Source organism: Gymnogyps californianus, chromosome 4, assembly GCF_018139145.2.
Source record: "Gymnogyps californianus isolate 813 chromosome 4, ASM1813914v2, whole genome shotgun sequence".
In the NCBI taxonomy this organism is placed as follows: Eukaryota; Metazoa; Chordata; class Aves; order Accipitriformes; family Cathartidae; genus Gymnogyps; species Gymnogyps californianus.
Genome location: NC_059474.1, coordinates 53,677,303 through 53,697,925, shown reverse-complemented (window position 1 = coordinate 53,697,925; position 20,623 = coordinate 53,677,303). Strand labels below are relative to the sequence as shown.

The window sequence follows — 20,623 nt, the reverse complement described above, 5'->3', positions numbered from 1 at the left end:
GGGGGGGGGGGGGGGAAATAAATGTATGGTTTACAACAGGTTGTTTCAGGACTGACCAAGAGTAGGACAAATATTTTCCAGTGGCTATGGATTACCTAAACTACAAATCTGGAAAACCCATACACATCTTCACTCAAGACAATGAACTGACTACAATTTAAAGCCAAAATCAAATCTGTACCTGGTTGCTCAAAAGGAGATGGTTAAAAATGAACATCTAAAACATCCTTGGAAATAGGGTGCTGCAGAATTAGAACTAATCAGTTACTAAAACACATACATAAACTTTACATAAAGGCTAGACTTTACCTTTCTAAGCTTTAAGTAACTGGTTTAGAAGTTGCAATTTACACATTTCAGTGAGGGCTTTCTATTTCTATTTCCTGTCCTTCCACTGCTGAAAAGAAAAATCTATTTTATGCACACAAAAATCCCTAGTGGGTTACAGTTTAGGGATAAACAATAATAAAAAATCCACTGGACATTTGTCTTGGACAATGCCTGCCTGAAAAGTTGAATATTATTAAATTGGGATATTTATCTGTAGATTACTTATGGAAGAGAAGTTTCTATTTCATTGTTTGTCATATTCATCCTTCTAGGTGATGTCTTAAATGTAAGCTTATTCATTTACATCAAAAACCACCCAGAATATTTTTTCAAAGATCAAATGTATGCTGGGAATCGGACGTGAGCTAGGGCATGTTACCCACATGCAAATGGAAAAGCAGTCCATTGTTTTGGAAACAGTAACAAAGTCCAAAATTTAACGTCAACAAGTGTTGTGCAATGGGGATATTGGGCAAAGAGATGACATCTTTAAAGCAGTAAATGAAATTCATTTCACACATTCATAAAACATTTTTGGAACTAGTTATTTCTTACTATGAATTTATAGGAAACTAATAATTTTGGTAGCCTTTCTCAAATTATTCTCATATCCTCAATAGATAGACTCTATGACTATTTATGTTTAATTTTAATTGAAACAGAGGCTTCTATACTTTGGATTATTTAGAGAGGCTTTTTCTTCCATTTCTCACTAAAGCAACTCACCCTTCAAAGTGATAAGAGCTGGTAAGATAGATAAACATAATGGTAAGTTAAATAACAAAGTGAAGATATTCTCATTACCTAGGGACATCTCCAAAACATAAAAATACTTGAAGGTCAAACCATTCTGCCCTTATGAAGAAAACTTTACAGAGCGTCTAAGTGAAAACGTTTCACAGTTTTCATTGCATTGATGTCCCCTGAAACTCCCGTCTTCCTTTCCCTTCATAAAAAATTCTTTAAACTCAGCAAAACAATTTTAATACATTACTTCACATTCCTACTTTAATACGCAGTATGCTATCAAATGATTATATTGTGGTGTATGTGCACTCAGTAACACACTTGGGTTTAGTGACACAGTACTCACTACAGAGTTACGCGATAGTGCAGGGAAATCAAACTGATTGGCACTTCTGACCAAAACAGTCTTTAGTGAAATTATTAAAGTGAATATTTTCCCCTACTGTCCCTAAGGAGTTAACCCAAAAGGTGTGTAAGATGCGATATTCCTTGGTCCATCATTACCAGTGCAAATCTAATTGTACTTTATGCTGTGCATTGTTAGGCATCCACATCGGTGACTGTTAGTGTTAAATAACTTGGCTATTACCTGAAGTCTCCATTTTTTGTTTGGCTTTTCCTAAAGATAAAATGACAAATACCATAAGCTACTGCTCTACTGTATAGCAGTATAAGCCATCTGAAAAGGAAACAAGCTTAAAATGCTTCCAAAGGTCTCTCTTCCTTTCAATTTTCCAAGTTGTGCAACAAAGAAAACAACCCTCCCAAGTCTGCAGAAGCGTTTGCAGTGGACACTCATCTGTTCACAGGACCAATTCCATCAGAAAAGCATATACGTCAGCTGCACAAAGTACAAGCCAATTGCAATGGTTCTCATTTAGCGATTATGAAAGACTGGGCTTTTATATGTGCTTTACAATTCACCTTTGAGGTTTGAAACTTCTCTGATTCAATAAGCGTTGCAAAAGCCGAGACCAAGTTTTACTTAGTAGAATTCTTACTCCTGTAGCTCCCCAAAAGGTCAATTTTATTGATTTCTGCAAATATCGTGTTGATTTTGACAACACAAACACATACCCCATTTTTAACATGGTCAGGAACTCCGCTACTGTGATAGTTTTGTACAATTCAGATTGTTTCTACTACGCAGCAGGGATTTAATTGTTTCTCTTACTATAATCTGTGAAGGTGCAATGAAATTACAGCTCCGTGCATGAGAAGACTATTCAAGGAGTCAGAGAGACTCAAAAGAAAAACAGACAGAGCTAAGATAAAAGCAACTTTTATTAAAATACTCTTCAAGCTTCAGAAAGCATAAATTAATGAATGTGAGCTACTATAATACATTATTTTACAGGAGAACCATCGGGCCATGAAGCTTTTATAAACACAAGAAAGCCTAAGAGCTTCACTCTGTAATAAATAAATACTACCATCTTATCTTGTTCTTGTCAGAGGATGTGTTGAAGCTCTTACAGGTACACAGCAATATACTGCTCAATTTTTTCTAAGTTTTCCACAATATGAACACATTACTAGTTTAAGCAGCAGAATCTTTATATTGAGCTTGCACTTCAATTCGCAACATCGGAATTTTTTTTTTTTAAATTTATTTTTTATTTGCTTAAAAGTAGTCTGTCTTCTTGCTCTACTTTGTAAAACATTTACAACCACTCTAAAACTGACCTGCTGAAAATCTAGTGAAATCCAAGATAATTATCCTGGTAAGTACAATAGCTTGAAATAAGTGCATACAGTCCCTCTTCGTCTTCTTCCTCCAGCCCCAAAATCAAAGCAATACAATTTCTTATTCTTTTGTTCATAATTTTCTGCTTTCTAACAACCTACAGTAACTCAAAATCAGCAATGCAAATGACTCCTTTAAGGCAAAAAAAGAACTGCAACAGCCATCTCTTCCCCCACGTTGGGAGATTCAGTCACCCAAGTTGTTCTGTTTTAAATACATATTTTTTGTCAACTAGTGATTAGCACAAAAACATTTTCATCTCATTTTTTACACATCAGTAGGAAAGTGTTAGAAAAGTATAGAAAAGGCTAGAATTTGTCTCGCGGTAAGGCTAGTGAAATACGTTTTCTTTTTTCTTTTTTTTTTTTTTTTTTGCAAAGCAGATGGAAAAGAAGAAAGGAAGGAAGTGTTTGTATTTTGCTTTTGCAACTTGGGTAAAATCACTGGACATTAAGAACACGTGCTGAGACTTCATGGTGCCAGTCACGTAATTTTGTATATTTGGGGCTAAAGACGTGGATGGGAACCTTTTCCCTGTGGAAAGAAGTGATAGAAGAAAAATAAGAAAGAAAGAAAGAAAGAAAGAAAGAAAGTTTGTCTTCAGCAGTTTCACAAGCAAGCATGCAATCTCCATGCACTATTCCTAGCCGCACATTGCCTTCCTCTCTGTCAAAAACTTGGATCCAGTGTTAGGCAAAGTCAGTAGAAAAACTCCCACGGACTGCAAAAACCATTAGATTTAGCCACTGGTTGGTCCTCATCTTGAACAACGTTAATCCCAAAGCAAGGAGACAGCTGACCCTCATTCATAGTCCAGAAAGGTAATACTTTCCAGCTATGCCTTGCAATCTGATCCACACTTGCAAATCAAAAATGCCTGGTTAGATTTAGGAAAAGGAAAACACATTGACAAGCTGACCTCGTACAGAAAACCAAATCAGTCCAAGTTTACGGAAAAATCTCAAACTCCTGTACAAATATTAATACTGGACTGCACCAACAGATTTTAAAAGGTCGTTCTATGCAGAAAAAGATCTTGATTTTTACATGCTGAAGTAGAAGGCAAAAAAAAGAAGCAACATTTTAAAGACACCCAGATGTCGCATAAATGCACCAAACACTATCAGTTAAGAATTAAGACATGCAAAGTATTAAAGTAATAAAAATGTAAAACATCAACTCACTTAGTCTTCTTTGCACCTTCACGTTCTGGTTCTTTCACTGCAAGAAAAAAGAAAATTTTTATTTTCTAAGGCACTAAAGGCACCGTACCACCATACACTGAGATTCTCCCCTGTGCCAACGCGTTCACCACAGTAAGAAATTACAACAAGGCTCGTTTGGACTCCTTGATTCTAAATACACCCCAATGGAAATAAGGTATGTCTATAAACTTCAAGAGCCCCTTTGCCAGCAGGACTGCTGAAAGGTGGCTCTGCTGGTCTCTGCCCTTTCCCTTGGCCCACTCTCCACATTGGCATTGAGAAAGGTGAGTTGAGAAGGGGAAGACGAATGGAAGCTGGCAGGTATTTCTTTCCGATGAACATCCATCCAGTGGGTTTATATCAGGTGACAATCCAAGTGTCTGTTTGCAGCCAGGCTACGACCCATCAAGGTGCTGGAGGACTGCACATGAGATAATGTAAATTCCCAGCTCTGATTTTAAGTTTAGTAAATCTGGTTGCAGTCACTTTCTTATAGTATTTGCCAACATGATTAATTCATCAGTACTAGATAACATGTTATTTGATGTTCAGGTCTCATATTCTGCCCTTACAAGGATTAATGAAGAGAATCCAAAGGTAGACAATGATCCATTAATAGACAGCACAACGCAGGACCACAAAACAATCAGGTAACTGTCCAAGTTCAGAATATTTGTCACACATGGATAATAAACCTTATTTGGGGAGATGTTATCATCAGCTTCAAGAGTAATTCTGCCAGAGAATCAATAGCTGATTTAATCAAATCTGCCCCCGGGGAGGGGGTCCGATTTCCTCACTGCCTTGTTTATTGTAGCACTAGCTGTGAAAAGCAGAAGAATGAAAAAATCAGCTCTACGTTACCTGCCTCAGTATGAACATGACTGAGCTCAAATCTCCTGATGGAACTTCTGATGGCTTTTACACAACATTACAGATCTCAGCCAATGAATTATAACTGACAGCGTAATATGAAATTGAAATTCCACCATAAAATTATATGACTGGGAATGACCTTCTCCGCATCATCTGTTCCAGTCCACAGTACATGTAATCACACCATAGCATAAGCAGAGAATGGAACCACGACCTGGGAATAAACTGAGGAACTATGGATCTATGCTTCCAATTGCTTAAGTCATTGCAGATCACATACCTTTGCATGACTGTCAAAGATCTTCTACATGCCTGAAAACACCTTAATTTTTCTGGAGCATTAAATTTGAACAGGAACTTATCTGCCAATATCTTTGGCAAGAAACGGAAATTTTAGAGTTTATGTAGAATGTATTAATATTCAACTCAATCAGGAATAACATCCAGTAATGTATATGTCCTGAGCAGCTGCAGAAGTTTTACAAAAATATTTTCCTACTATAGTCTTCTCAAACTTTTTTCTTTTAAAGAGCTCACCAAAATTCTGCCTACCAGATTTATTATCGAAGAGGGAAAACGCAAGAGATGTGACTGAATCCTTTTACTACTTCCCCCCGCCCCCAGCTTTTAAAAATACCTATCTGTCCAAGGCCATTACTTTTACTTCGTTTACACCAAATTACTCACTATGATCAGTGCCGGTGATTTGGGCAAGGATGCGGAAAGAGCGGGACTGGGTGGTGCCTGTCCGGGGATGCCAGTCTTCGGTATCTTCAATCAGTCGCTTCTTGCTGGCATCGCTGTGGGTGGGTGTGTGGTAAAACTCTGTGTAGGTATCCACAATGTGCTTCCGCGGGGGGCTGCATCAAGGAGAGGAGAGAGCAGTGAGCGAAAAGCTTCAGAGACCACCCGGGTTGGGGTAGCTACAAAGACACGGGCAGAACCGTGACCTTCCTCAGCGTTTAAAGGCAGCTTCTGTGTTTGGATGCAGATGTGCAGCAGCGAGCTCTACAGGCACACCTGAACACAGATTCAGTTCTCTGAACCAAACATAGCTTTATAATTACACTAACTGTGTTGGGTTTGTGTAGCAGGGGAGGGGCTACAGGGGTGGCTCCTGCGAGAAGCTGCTAGAAGCTTCCACGGCTCCAAACTCAGACCCGCCTCTGGCCAAGGCCGAGCCCATCAGCAACGCTGGTAGCGCCTCTGTGATCGCATATTTAAGAAGGGGAAAGACTGCTGAAAAGAAGAAGAGCTGCAGCAAAGAGAGGAGTGGGATGTGAGAGAAACAACCATGCAGACACCAAGGTCAGTGAAGAAGGAGAGGGAGGAGGTGCGCCAGAGCAGAGATTCCCCTGCAGCCCGCGGTGAGACGGCAGGCTGTCCCCCTGCAGCCCATGGAGGTAATGGTGGAGCAGAGATCCCCCTGCAGCCCGTGGAGGACCCCACGCCGGAGCAGGTGGCTGGGCCCGGAGAAGGCCCTGACTCCATGGGAAAGCCCACGCTGGAGCAGTTCGTGGAGGACTGCAGCCCATGGAAAGGACTCGTGTTGGATGGAGGGCTGACCCCTGTGAGAGGGACCCCACGCTGTATGTAGCAAGGGAAGAATGTAAGGAGGCCTCCCCCTGAGGAGGAAGGAGCAGCAGAGACGATGTGTGATGAACTGACCCCAACCCCATTCCCGTCCCCCTGTGCCACTGGGTGAGGGGAGGAGGTAGAGGAATGGGGAGCAAAGCTGAGCCTGGGAATAAGGGTGGGGTGGGGGGAAGGTGTGTTTTTAAGATATGGTTCTATTTCTCATTATCCTACTCTGATTTGGTTGGTAACAAATTAAATTGATTTATTTTTCCCCAAGTCAAGTCTGGTTTTTGCCTGTGACCATAATTGGTGAGTGATCCCTCCCTGTCCTTGTCTCGACTCAGGAGACTTTCGTTGTATTTTCTCCTCTCCATCCCGCTGGGGGGGGACGGGGGGAGGAGTGAGCGAGCAGCTGTGTGGTGCTTTGCTGCCGGCTGGGCCTAAACCACGACACTAACCCAACTTTTCCTTGTTTCACTGCTGGAACATTTGAAACAGTAAAAGACAGTATTATCAAGACATTTACTTGTTTAAACCTTTACCGTTTGGGTGGGTTTTTCCTTGGAGATGACAGAGCAAGACAGCAAGAGAAAGTTTTCCCAGCATAAACAGGAAAAGGAGAAAAAGAAAACTAGTCAGAAAGTTGAAACAGAAGTGCAGCTAATTATTCTATTGAATTAGTTTTGTGGGAAAGGGCACTGAAATCCAATTAATAGTGATATTCTCCTACTACTACCACCAAAACCGCAGCACAGAACTCCCATACTTAACCATTTCCTTACAGGGATGAGAGGGGAATTTGTTTGGTAAAGCAGGTTAGTCTACTTAGTTTGGATCAGGTGCCCCTCGACAAATTCTCCCCGTGGTTCACAAGAGGCAAAGCACTAGCTGTGTGCAAGGGCCACCCAGTACACACCAAGTCTTTTGTGCTTGGCAAAGCCTGGATCAGAACCAGGCCATTTGAAAGCGTAGGTAGCTATGTTCTGGAGCATAAGGTGGAGGTATTGATACTCGATATCCTCTCTGAAAGTCAAAAAAGTGGGGTGATCGTTTCATCTGGAAATTTTCCCCACAGTAACCTACATGCTATTATCAATCCCTGCACTAGCCGACTTGCAAGAATACAGGATTTTAAAGCTTTGCTTTCAATAACTGATGTAAAGAACATATAACGGCACTGAACAGTTTAGGAAAAGGGAACAGAAGATTCATACTACTGCTAAATGCTACATTTGTCTTCCCAGAGCATCAATCTTTAAGACCCTTTAAATGTACATTTATTTTTACATAATTTACAGGAGATTAACTGTGCAAAACTAGCTCAGACATAACAATTCTAATAATAATTAAAAAAAAAACCCAACAAAACTTTAAAAGTCACTTTTATTTTTGTCACTACTTCCTCACTGTACTTTTAATGTTCAAAGTATTTCTGGTGAAGAAAGGTGGAAAATATGAATGAGAATGATGTAAATTATTAATTGTCAAAAGTTAACAATTAGGCCCATTCAATGGAATGCATTAGTAAATACTTAAGCTTAAAAGAATACTTGAAAGAACGATGTGAAAAGTATCATACAAAATTATGTCAAAAGATTGAATTTATTGACACACAGTATTAGTGAAGTACGTGTATCACGTATCAAAGTTACTAAAAGAGGGACAGGTATAGAAACAAAGACAGTGGTATTTCCAGGACAGAGTACCAGAAGTACAAAGAAAAATGAAGTAAAGCATCAAAACAGTTAATAGCAAAAATAAAATCTGAAAATTAAAGCAGTAATTAAAGGTGTGTAACTACATGGAAATGTAATCATTTACATGCAGTTGACTGCATTCTAGCAACTACCACAGTGAAATAAGTAGTCTTTCACATTTGTTGAAAGTGGTATTATAAACAAAATATGCTGCTGACTTCTCTTGTGGATCCTACTGGTCCCTTTTTTAAGGCTTAAGAGTCTACTAGTAATGACTCATTGAGGCAACAAGGTGGTGCCAGAGACAAAGGAAAATTCAATGAGACAGGCTCTCCCTTAACTCAGCCTTAAGGCAAAGGAAGAAAAGACAAGCCAACAAAACCTCAATCATACTTCTCATCCCTAATATGTACAAATCACAGTATATGGATGTTACCCTTATTTTTGTTGTATGAATTCAGTATCCGGTCCTTCATTCCATAGTCCTCAAACCATTTTTGCTTTTATACTGTATTTCACCATTTACTAGTTGTACTACCAATGCCAATTAGCCATAGGTACACCAAGAATTTATCAGTACACACAAACACCACACAAACGTTTTGTGGAATAAAAAAAAAAAGCTGCAAAATGTAACACAGTGAAAAGCAAGACCACTTCATGTCCAATGCAGAAAAAAAACATTGACTACACTAAGAAGTTACTAAGAAAAGCTGAAGCTGTTTTGCAAAATTTAAATATAAAACTCTGTAAGAGCTATAATTTTGCAAAACAAGAATACATGCTGGTTATTCCAACAGGAAAAATGACCATAATTCAACTCCAGTGCTGTTGATACTAACTTTGTCACTGTTGTTATCTGCAAGGGAAAAAAAAGTATTTGATGTGTTAATACATTCTTTGCTTCTTGAAATATTACAGGAGTTTCCAAATCCAAGCTCTGGTAAAGCCATGTATCATGTAAGTCAAACTTACAATCATCAAGAGAACCTACAAGGGAAAAATTTAGCCCAACCAAGCTTAAACTGAGTGAAGTCTGTGGACATCTTACCTGTTTTAAGCAGCAGGCACATTTTCATGCAAGAGTCAGCAAGAAGGTCTTGATAAAAGCGTAATTGCACGCAGCCTAGGGAAGGCAAATTGCTTTCTTTCTAAGCCAGAATTAAACAAGGGAACCAAAACTTCCTTCCCTGTCCTGAAGTGAAGGCAGATAGTTTATATCCTGAATGTGGTTTGAGGGGAGCCAGGAGGAAGGCAGGAAATTCTGAGTACAACAAGGTGCATGTCTGAAGAACTGCATTTGCTCAGCAGTGCTATCTATGAACAAGATACAAGTTGCCTTTTTTTTTTTTTTTGAGAAAATGAATACAAAACACAGAAGCAAAAGGGAATTTATTTCAGACTGGTCAATTATTCCAAACTTCAATGTTTCTGATATTTCATAAATGTCATTGATTCTATTTTAAATGGAAAGATAGTTAAGCATCATTGTAGAAATGTAATTTTTTTAAGTTAAACTAAGTAAGTAGTATAGCAGCAGACCAATATAATCACTTTAGGGGGTTTTGTTTGCTCGGTTTTGTTTTCTGCCTTAGGACCGCAAGACAGTTAGACAGCACAAACACACTATTGTAAGAAAGATGGCAAAATAAAGTAGGTTTGTACAGCTCTAAACGTTTTCAGGCTTTCCCAAACTAGATCTGCAAGGCTGGCAGTGAGACAGGGATTTCTTCACCTGTCAGCTGTGATACTCTTCAGTCAGTATTATTCATCCCCTAACCAAAAGGTAGGGCACATAACAGCGCTCACCCAGTCATGCTATCTTGATTGTCAAGTGCTTACTCTATGCCTGCAGCACTTCCTTCCAGGACACTTAATTTTGTTGCTATTGTTCCTCTTTTTCAGGACTAATTGCTGCTTTTGAATACTCCTTACACAGTTATTTGCTAAAACTGGCAAAGAGAAGAGGTGGTTTGCCAAAGTGTATTCAACAAGTCTACCAGCATCGAGCAAGTCCAAGGGATCTCCCAATTTCATCTCACTTCTATGCAGTGTGGACTCCTGCCATCAGCTGTTTAAGAAAGGGCTGAAAGTTACCATGACAACGGTGTGATATAAAATGCATACGGACTGCATTATATGAGTCCACATATGGAAAATATTCATACTGCAATATAAAGGGAATAGGAACCTAAAGTTTTTTTCGCCCCATGAGAAGCTCAACTGAAACTGTAATTTATTCTGTATTTTAGTTGACGTGGATGTTTACCTTTCTGTAGGGTTCTCCATATACTTTATATACTGAGAGAATAGCAGAGGAGAGAGGCACTAGGCCTATTCCTCCAACCCCTTTCCTTCGAGGGACAGGAAATAGTAAACACAGCTTTTACGTTTTAAGCACAGGTTTTACGTTCTTAAGATCGAAGAGAAACCTACAGTTCCCCTCCTGCCCTTTTTATTACTTAATTCAATCCATCGGACACTGCAGCTGGGCACCAAGGCCAAATGGTATGGGACCGCTTGTGCCCAGCCGCCTCCTCTCCCCACGGCACAGCAGCTGCTGGGAACCAGTCCCTGTGGCACTGCAGCTCCCAAGCCCTGCCCAGGGATTTCTCGGAGAGCCCAAGGCAGTCCTGGCCAAAAGCATGCGGCCAAAACAGGGCAGTGGTGCAGGTCTGAGTGCCCACAATTGTTGCTGGGCTCAGTTTAATTCACTAATCTATTCTTTACTAGTCTAAATACTACACCAGATATAGTATAAGCCTTTTATGCAGCCTTACAGTCCCTTAAATGTTAGGTCTCCGATACCCACTATAATATAAACAATGATTTGAATATAAAAATTACTCAAATTTTAAATCTGTGTTGCTTTTTTAGGGTAAAGGTAACATTTAAAGTTGAGGTATTTATATTATAACGCTGCAAAAAATCTGCTCAACTCTGCCAGCTTCCTTGAATGCATCTTAAAGTTTCTCGTGTGTTGTGCAGAGAAGTAATGCAACATCTGTCCCTTTGCCTCCCTTCTGGGACCTTTCTCCACTGGTCCTGCTGGTGCCACGGTTGGTCTTTCAGAGCATCTCATTCCTGGCATCGCAGCACCCACTGACCCTTCTTGAACAGACTGCTCTGCATTTTTGAGTGCTTGCTGCTTTCAGTCACCCTATCGGGAGTCAAAATACACAGTGAGACACAGACATCGAAATTAATACCGGGCTTGTTGTAAGGTCCAGAACACATCGTGATACAACCCGTCATGTAAAGCATTTTGTGGTCCTAATTCAATTTAGCTGTGACACTCTATAAACCGGTATGTCACTCCTGAGAAAAATCATCACCGAAAGTCTGGCTTGGCCCTTCGAAGCATCCCTTTTAAGATGCGAGTCCTTCCTCAGAGATTTGCTTCTGAGGATTAAACAACTCCAAGCTGTGTTTTACTTAGCCCTTAAACAAGCCCAGCTTTTTTCCTGTGAGGAAAGACCCTCACAGCAAAAAAAAAATCCCACCTACCCATTTTGCTGTTTACTCTCCCCCTGGTTTTCTCTGAATCCTCGTCGTGGCCCCTCGGCTACATCCTGGGCGCCGTCGCCGGCAGAGGCGCTCGGGGCGGCATTGTGCGCGGCGGGCTGCCGTGGGACATTAACTGCAGGTTTAGCAGCGCTCGGCGCAGGCGACCGCTGCTCAGCGTTAGGCTTGGCGTTAACATGCAGTCCGGGCGCAGCAAATGGGGCCGGGGCGGCAGCCGCCGGGGACGGAGCCGCCACCTGGGCCGGGGTGAAGGCGGAGGACGGTGATGGGATGGAGGTGACTTTGGAGGAGGTTACGGCTCCAAATGGCCTCGGTGTCTTATTGTAAGCCACGCTCGCCGTGGCAGTGACTTTGGGTGCAACAGCAGAGGCAATGGGCACAGGCTTAACTACTTCTGTAGGTTCTCCCTATGCAAGATGAAAAACAAAAAAGAAACACACAAAACCACGCCAAACGCATGCACATTCCTCAGCAGGGATTTTTGCTGCTCTCAGGGGAGATAACCCGTCTAGCGCGAAATGAAGAAGCACAGAAGCAAGCTTTACCGAGACTGCAGCCATGAAATGTACGGAAAAAAACGAGCCATGCGTTTTAGGAAAAGGAATGATCCAAGCATGCACAATCAATATGAAATCCCACGATGCTAACTCCTCTTGTCATATCCAAAACAGACACCCCACAAATCAAATTTAAGAGAAACTGAAGAACCACTCTATTGCAAAACCCACCAGGTAACTCATGTGGAAAAAATAAGTGTTTTTTATAAAAATCCACATTCCACCTCTCAAACCCAATTCCAGATATGCGTGTTCCCCATACGCAAACGACATGTGCGTGTGTACACACACACGGTATATATTGATCCATTGATACGCCCCTTAAAAGTGGAACCAGAGCCCTGGAGCTCATTTATTAGAGGCCAGTGCTTCGGGATTCAGTGAGCTTTCCCAGTTGTACTCCATCAATGTGCCCCAACGTCTTCATATGCCCTTGTCAGATCAAAACACCCAAAAAAATGTGATTTTTTTTTTTTTTTTTTCTTTTTTTCCCTGGGAGCTATGTTTTAACATGCTGGTTCCCAAACTGTGGCCTTTCAAATCACAGTCAGCAGAACAGTAATACACTATACATTATTTATGTCCACTGCAGAGGATTTTCAAGTACAGGCCATTTGTAAGCATTTTCAGGTTTGCAAACAGCCTTCGTATCAAAGAGGGCAGTTTGAAACTATTGCTTGAGAACAAAACATTAGAAGAACAAATAATTCCCCAGGGCTCTAAGGAAAGTGAGGGGAACTGTTCTCTGAAACGCTAATATTTAGATAAGCTTCTTTCAAATACAAAGGAAGATTTCAGTGCTCATTTTAAAGAAACAAAAACAAACAAAAAACCACCGACACACCCCCCCCACCCCCCCAAAAAAAAAAACCCTACTACTGTTTCTCTATTCAGGATAGAGGAAAAACTTCAGCAATATCTCTAAAAAAATGTTCCGAGAGTTGGGAGATAACATTTATTCACTTTTTTTTTTGGATAATCGTTTGCCAGGTGTCTCAATTTTTTTTTGGGGGGGGGGCGGGTGGGAGGGGGGAATTACTCAAAGATTCAAATGCTGCAATACTCTTAATGTAAGACATGGAAATGAAGCATGTTATATTGAAAGAAAAGTTTGAATGGCAATGCTTATCAACAACAGGGTTTGATAGATGGGTAACAGTTAGTGCCACATGCTACGTTTCTTAGTTGCGATGTTGAACATACCTTTGGTACATGAATAACATCAGGTTTTGGTACAGAAGCCACTCTGGAAGAGGAAAAACATACACATAACTGTAAAAACCATGTTCTTTAATGTTTAAGCATTTCCCTCTTCCAACTCACCAGGTCCACCCACAGATATATAAAATATTTCATTTAGTTTCCTCTAAAGGAAACAAGAAGTATTCAAGTTAAACCTACAACATTGTTGTTAATACAAGGAAAAGGCAAAACCAAACTGGATTAATTTATCCAGATACAACGTTTGGAACTCCAGCATCTATCATCAAGTAGTATTTGATTTATAAATTGATAATACCATATCACCCATTTGGAGACTTCCGCTCCAATTTGCTTATTGTTTTCCATCCTTTCATAAGAAACTATGTCACATAACTCAAAAGCTCTGGTCAGATAAATTGCATTTTAAATAGTGCATAATCTTTATTCAGGCTTAAAACAGAAAGTTTCCTTTTAGAACAACAACAACAAAAATCCTTCTGAAGGACTTAGCAAGTTAAGTAATACAGAAACTTTTTGCAGTCTTTGGTCTTCAAAGGTAAGGTTAATGTCACTTGAACTCCACAGTAGATGGCAAAGAAATTTCTTCCAAACAATGGGTACATTGAAACTACTATGGGGTGGTGGGAAGGAAAGGAAGTAGCGCAGTGGAAAGGATTAAGAAGATAAAGAATTGACAGATTTTGTTATGCCTAAAGTGAACTGGCAACATGTTACAGGTAAAGGCATCTCACTTGATTGTTTTTTTCAGATTTGCATATACTTATATGCAAAAACACACACACAAAATAATTAAAAAAAAAAAAAACACCAGCAAAAAATTTGACACACTAACATTTTGTCTGCAAACATTGATGCTGATACACTTGAGTCTTTTCATGCTGTTCCGGTAGAAAAGTGGCTTCTTGCCACATTTCAAAACATTTCTGGCCATATTTGGTAGCTGCTCAGAAAAGCTGGCAGCCTTAATGATTCAAGAACCAGCAATCATATCCTGCCTGAAATCACACAACTCCGATTTCCGATGCATCTTCTAAATAGGGTTTTGAAGAACTGAAGCTGGATTCTGATTTCCAAAAAATAATTTGCTGGGGAGGCAAAAAGTTTCATTTAATTGGAGATCAGCTAACAGAGGCTACAATTTAAAACACCTCTGTTGTATAAACCAGCTGTTCTACTTCTACCAGGAAAACATGGAAAGCTAGATTTGAATTAGGCACACATGGTCCATTTAACAACTCCTTTTTTTTTTTTTTTTTTCCCCCTTTCCCTTTCTACTGATTATGTTCAGAATGTTCACTCTTTCCCTCAAAGCCATTTGGCCCTCAGGGCTCATCAGATTCCAGCAACAGCAATCCTGCTGCAGGTTCAGTAGCTAACTTACAAAAAGGGAGATACATATAATCCACACGCTATGTTGGCAGAAGGAAAAAAAAAAAAGAAAAAGAAAAAATCCATCGCATGAGAAGATCATCTTCTGCACTTCGCCTTCACCATTTGTGCATCGCTGCTGACACACATTATGTCCACATCAACAGTAATTCTCAACAGAGACAGGGTTTTGTCCACCCTGATGAACAGGTTCGTTCTCCCCTTTCCCACAGAGCGTGCAGCCTATGAGAAGGCTGACCTCCAGCCCTCCAGCGCGCTGGGGTGCATCATTAATCATTCCTAATTGCAGCGTTGTCAATTTGCGGCAACAAAAGCAAGAAGAAGAAGAAAAACAATTCCAATACATACGGAAACTTTTCTTTCTTTTTTAAGACCAGAGTTAGAAGGAAACATGCATCTCGCTCCATATCTTAAGTATACGGTTTTTAATAAAGTAACTTGGAATGTTCTGTGTATGTATTAAGCTGATCTAACAGTAAGAAGTAGGAAGACATTCATTATTCAACTACCTTATTTCATGCTTGAGAAAAAAAACCTTCTCTTTGCTAATGCTGGACCGTGAAGTTTCAGTCTCATAAAAGGAACATACTTCAATTTTTTTGTTTTTACAAAATAATCAAATTTGAGTTTGCAATGGATGAGATTGCTCTGCATTCATCAATACAGCACTGAGCAAAAATGACTTCAAACCACTATTTCCAGATGATCTGAAGACATACTCTTCAAAGTTAATCTTCAAAAGTATCTTACAAAAAGAAGAAAAAGAAAGAAAAGGTGAAAAAGGCTTGATAACTGAAATGTTCCCAATGTTCTTTTAACATTGGAGTCAGACAGCATAACATTACTTTATTTCCCCCAAACACACTTGAAACAAGGACATAAATTTGTGCGTCCCAGACATACTTCAAACAGTTTAACTTGGCCTTGTTGACTTCAGACCATAATCAGACTAAAATCTGTGATTTATCCCATATCGTATAAAGAAAATGCTCACCCAGCAAAGTGAGCCACCAAGATCTGAATGTGAAAAATGCATGGTGGTTAGACAAGACAGTACAAAAGGAAATGCACAGTTCAAGCTGAAAAGCAAAACACGTCCAACACATACATTTAAGAAAATATTTCCTTCAGGGCTATTTCCCTTAAGATTTTGATAGATACTATCAAATTGCATAGCAAAAAAATAATTAAACTGCAGCATCTTGTACATTTTCTTAGCTGTTAGCACTTCGTTTGCCACCTAGCAATTAAACATATCAGGATTTCATGCTGGTTTTGTCATGTTGAATGTATGAATAACTGATGATAAAGACTTTCAAAATGAGATGACACACTTGCCCTGTTACTACTTACGAGAAAAGCAGGATGGCTTGAAGCAGGATATTTTCTGAATGATTTAAAACTAGCAGTTCAGTATATTGGTTTATGCAATATTTTCAGTAACATACAAACAAAGCAAAGACATAAAAGCTCAGTATAACTGCTTATTATAAACAACTCACACAAAAGACCTTGGCAAACCGTTACAGTTTCAAGCTTTGTACGAATTATTATAGACAACAAAAACAGAAGCAGCAGCCATCACTTAATGACAGCCTAATACCGAAAATGAAAGTGCACAAAGTTTTTGCACAGGCTTTTACGTCAGTCATTTATTCTTTCAGAGAAAAAAAAGCTATATTTAGCCTGCGTAAACAGTTCATTTCAACCAAACATGATCAAATTTGCTCTCTAAACATACCACAAGCTGTTCCTCTCCGATGAATACTTTCATGACATTTAATGCAATTCAAAACATTCCAACTTCCAGCGCAGCCTTATTAGGAAAATGAATTAGTCTGCTCTTTGCTGTAAGCAATATGCCCAGCAGAAACTATTCATTCTTTAAATTCTCCTTTTATTCATTCCCTTTCCAAGTATTTCACTCATTAAAAAAAAAAAAAAAGATACAAGCAATTCAACAGAACCCTTCTATAATCACCAATAATTGGAAAAACCCATTATTAAAGCTAAAGCTACAGTATTTCATGCTTCTGCAATGAGTACAATTTGATACATCACCTCCGAAGACCTACCATCAACGAAAACACTGTAATCTCAATAATTAGCATTATAGAAGTAAATTCAATGCAAAGCAGGATTTTTTTGGACCAGTCTCAGTTGTCCTGCGTGTATAACCACACAAGAGAGGCCCAAAACCTCAGCCAATCAATCCCTAAAGCTTCATTGAACCTAAATTCCAAGAGACATTTCAGAGTTGTCTCTCCTCTGAACTCAATTTAAAGTCCCACCATCCACAGTCCTTCTGCCCCTTAGTAAAGGGACTGTATTATATCCATAACTTAAAAAGCAGATGCCGAACTAAATGGAAAATTCACAAGAAGGTAACTGTGCTTACAAACCTCTCTATAAACAAGGGGAACACGCAATACCAGTATTAACATAGGTACTGCATTTGGGGTTTTCGTATCTCCATAACTTAAAGGATTGCTCATAAACTCTGGTGTGAGATACAACAACAAGAAGCTGCAAGACCTTCATAGAATCATAGAATCATTTAGGCTGGAAAAGATCTTTCAGATCATCGAGTCCAACCGTAAACCTAACACTGCCAAGTCCACCAAACGAAGTCGAGGCTGGAAGATTTTCCACAAAATTGTATTTGTTGTTCTGAACAGAACCTTTCTAATAGGAGGAAGGAAGAAAGAAAGGATTCTCCCCCTGCCCCCCATTTAAAAACTAACTCCTTTTTCCTAGCTGATCAATCAGAATACAGGTTTTGGCAGCAGATACTATATCCCTGAAAAGCCATTGGTCAGATCTTCTTTCCGAAAACCTGATCTTTTAGTGGTTTTGCCATTGTAGTCTGCAGTTCTGTTGGTTTGCTTCATTTTATTTCTAGAGAGCAGTCAGTTCACAGGGCAGAAAGCTAAATGCATTTGCTTTTCATAAATTAGCTAACTCATGAAAAAAGATGACAAGCAGAAAACATTTAACATACATAACAAGTCATGACTTTCACTAGGGGTTATCTGAACAAAAACAAATGCAGATGTAATTTAAAGCACAGAAAAAAGAACAATCCAAATATATTTCTTTTTTCCTTAGACCCAAGCCCCTTCTCTATCACAGACATAATTAATTTCTTACCAATCTTGCTCTGGCTCGCAACAATAGAAAAGCAAAAACATTCTTAAACTTGCTTCTTGTTGCAACTTCTACACCATCAGAAATCGTTGCCTTACATACACTAATAAAACATACAACTACATTTCCCACAGTTTTGTAGAAACATACACACTGGCCCAGGCAACACCAGTCAGTAAATCAGTGCTTCAGCAATCTTGCCAGGACAAGCACCTGTGGCCTTGAGACTGCAAACCTCTGCAGATCCCAATGCATGGCAAAGCAGAGGTAGCAAAATTATCGTTAAGTACTACTCAATGAGAACTGGACTCTGTTGCAGTCATTGCACAAAGGAGATGACTCTTTTTTTGCCTCAAGAAACACAGTAATGTTTTCAAATCTATACTCTGGTCATCATGCTTGCTAACATACCAACAGATGGCTGTCAACAACACTTTATTTCTTAAATCATTCTCTTTGTTCTAGTTTATTATGTCAGTTTTCATTTAGTTGAACATACCAAATTATGACAAATATAGGAATGTTAATTACAATCCAACAATGCAGACTTCAGCACTGACTGCCTGCTTAAGGGAGCAAATGGCAACTTCAAACCAGTGACATAGGAGAGAGAAGATGGGATGCATAATGGCATTTCAGATACCATACATCACCAGGAGCCTTGATACAAACATCTCATTCTGAAAACTAATTCTCACATTAAAAATGCATTCTTTCTCCTTTTGCCCTACAAAATACAGGCTGTAAACTCATGATAATTCAAACATTAAAATGCAAACAGTGTAAGAGACAGTTGTTTCAGCATTAACAAAATATTGAAAAGAGCTTCTATGGATGCTCCCTTTGTATGTGAAATCTCAGAAAAGGATCTCTTCAGTCAGATGAACCACTTTAAACAGCTTATAACTTTTGGGCTTCATGCCCTTTGATGAGGTATATTTAATGGAGTTTGCTGAGAATACCAGTATTTATGTCTTGACAGAATAGTACCTCAAGATAATACTTAACCTGGGAATATTAGCTTGTGAGTCACTCTCAACAGATTCTACATTTTCAGTAAGTTTAAAGGGGGAGAATTAATATAATGTGCATCTCAGCATTTTACATTTGGTATACACTATATAATACCTTTACATTCTCACACCGTGCACTCCCCCAGCACACCAGGTTATGATGAAGCACTACGTCAGGTAAATGCAAGAAAAATTATCTTCTTGCTTTACTGGCTATTTGATAGTTGGCCAAATCAAACGTAGGTTCCCCCCTCTTAAATTTAAATAAGGTTTGGGATTTCATCATTACGTGTTAAAATAAACAGTGCTGACATTTTAGGAGAGAAACAAGCTGCCCTCTGCTTTGGTATTCCTACCCACAAAGGATTAGTTGTTTTCAAGACCTCCCAAAGGCAACCACTGCTCATAGTCTCATTCCTGTGGTCTGTGGCAACCCTACCGAATGCATTTGTAAAGAGAGTTTAAGTGCAGGCAGATAATATTTTATTCTATTAAAGCAAAACCAAAAACCAAACAAGAAGCTAAAGGAAAAAATACCGTGGAATTTATCTCACTTACCTTCTGACTGCCAGAGACTTTTAAAAACATGCTTCTCGCTCCCATGAAGGCAGAAGGTTTAGAAACCTGGAAAGCCCACGCATATGGCCAGCACTGGACTAGGGGGACATGTCTGTCCGTACCTGCCCATGACTCCCCTGATCAGAGCCCAAACAGGTAAAGCATGCCCAGTACCAAGTATGGCCGGTGCCTTACAATCCCGTACGGCAGATCACTGCCGGTTGTCCTAGAAAAGTTATAAAGCAGCCTATATACAAGTGGTAGCTCAGTGTGTCTAAATGATTGAGTTCGGTAGGCAGGATCCCATCTTGCCACTGCTTGGCTATTCACAAGCGACAGGAAAACTAATGGCTTGTATATAAGACCTCCTTATACATTACCTTCAGCGATGGTGGTCATTTCTATCAGTTATGCCTTGTTATAAACTGATTTTTTTCTTTTCTTTAAGCTTTCCCTAAAGCTGTCTTGCCAAGTAACAGTATCCACATAACAGTTAAGTGCAAATAACAAGACAAAACAACTATACCTGGGCTTTTAATAAAGCAGAATTTATACATTTGATTTTCTTTAGAAGTGCTTATTAGATACTAATTCTAACACAGCAAGCTACCTTTTAAAATAGCCAGCTTAATGAAAAGCATAGGTCTAAATGACTCACAGACCTAGTCAGTCCTCCAAAGCCCTCAAAAAAAAAAAAAAAAACCAAACACTTCATGTTGACTTCAGTCTGTCATCAAATCTAGGTTATAATTTAGGAGATTCAAAACTAAACACTAAATTATTTTTTCCAGTGCTTTCCACAATATGGTGACTAATGTTTAAATTACCTCCTTGTCTAAAACACAGTCCAAATAAGCTTAAAAGTGCAGTCATATCTATTTTAACTGGAAATTCATGACAAACAGCTCCCCAATCCCCAACATATCCTTATTTGGGATTTTCAGTTTTTTCCCTTTAAGTGCATGCATGGGAATGAGCATTTATATCAATATTTTTTCTCTCGAATGAAGAATCTGGCAATTTAGAGAGC

General features: G+C 39.3%; 1 protein-coding gene across 6 annotated transcripts in view; it reads right to left on the bottom strand.

Moving 5' to 3' along the window:
• The window catches only part of PDLIM5 (PDZ and LIM domain 5), a 135,081-nt gene that overhangs the window by 47,604 nt on the left and 66,854 nt on the right, over positions 1-20,623 (bottom strand). The window contains exons 4-9 of one of the 6 annotated variants that reach the window (XM_050896241.1): positions 13,466-13,508; positions 11,688-12,112; positions 7,026-7,043; positions 5,593-5,765; positions 4,009-4,045; positions 2,344-3,358 (exon numbers count right to left, since the gene is read on the bottom strand). In XM_050896241.1, the coding sequence (XP_050752198.1) occupies positions 3,265-3,358; positions 4,009-4,045; positions 5,593-5,765; positions 7,026-7,043; positions 11,688-12,112; positions 13,466-13,508 (790 nt within the window). In that variant the 3' untranslated portion in view covers positions 2,344-3,264. Of the gene's footprint in view, positions 1-2,343; positions 3,359-4,008; positions 4,046-5,592; positions 5,766-7,025; positions 7,044-11,687; positions 12,113-13,465; positions 13,509-20,623 lie in introns of those variants that run through there. The other 5 variants (XM_050896242.1, XM_050896238.1, XM_050896243.1 and 2 more) reach the window with 5 other exon arrangements.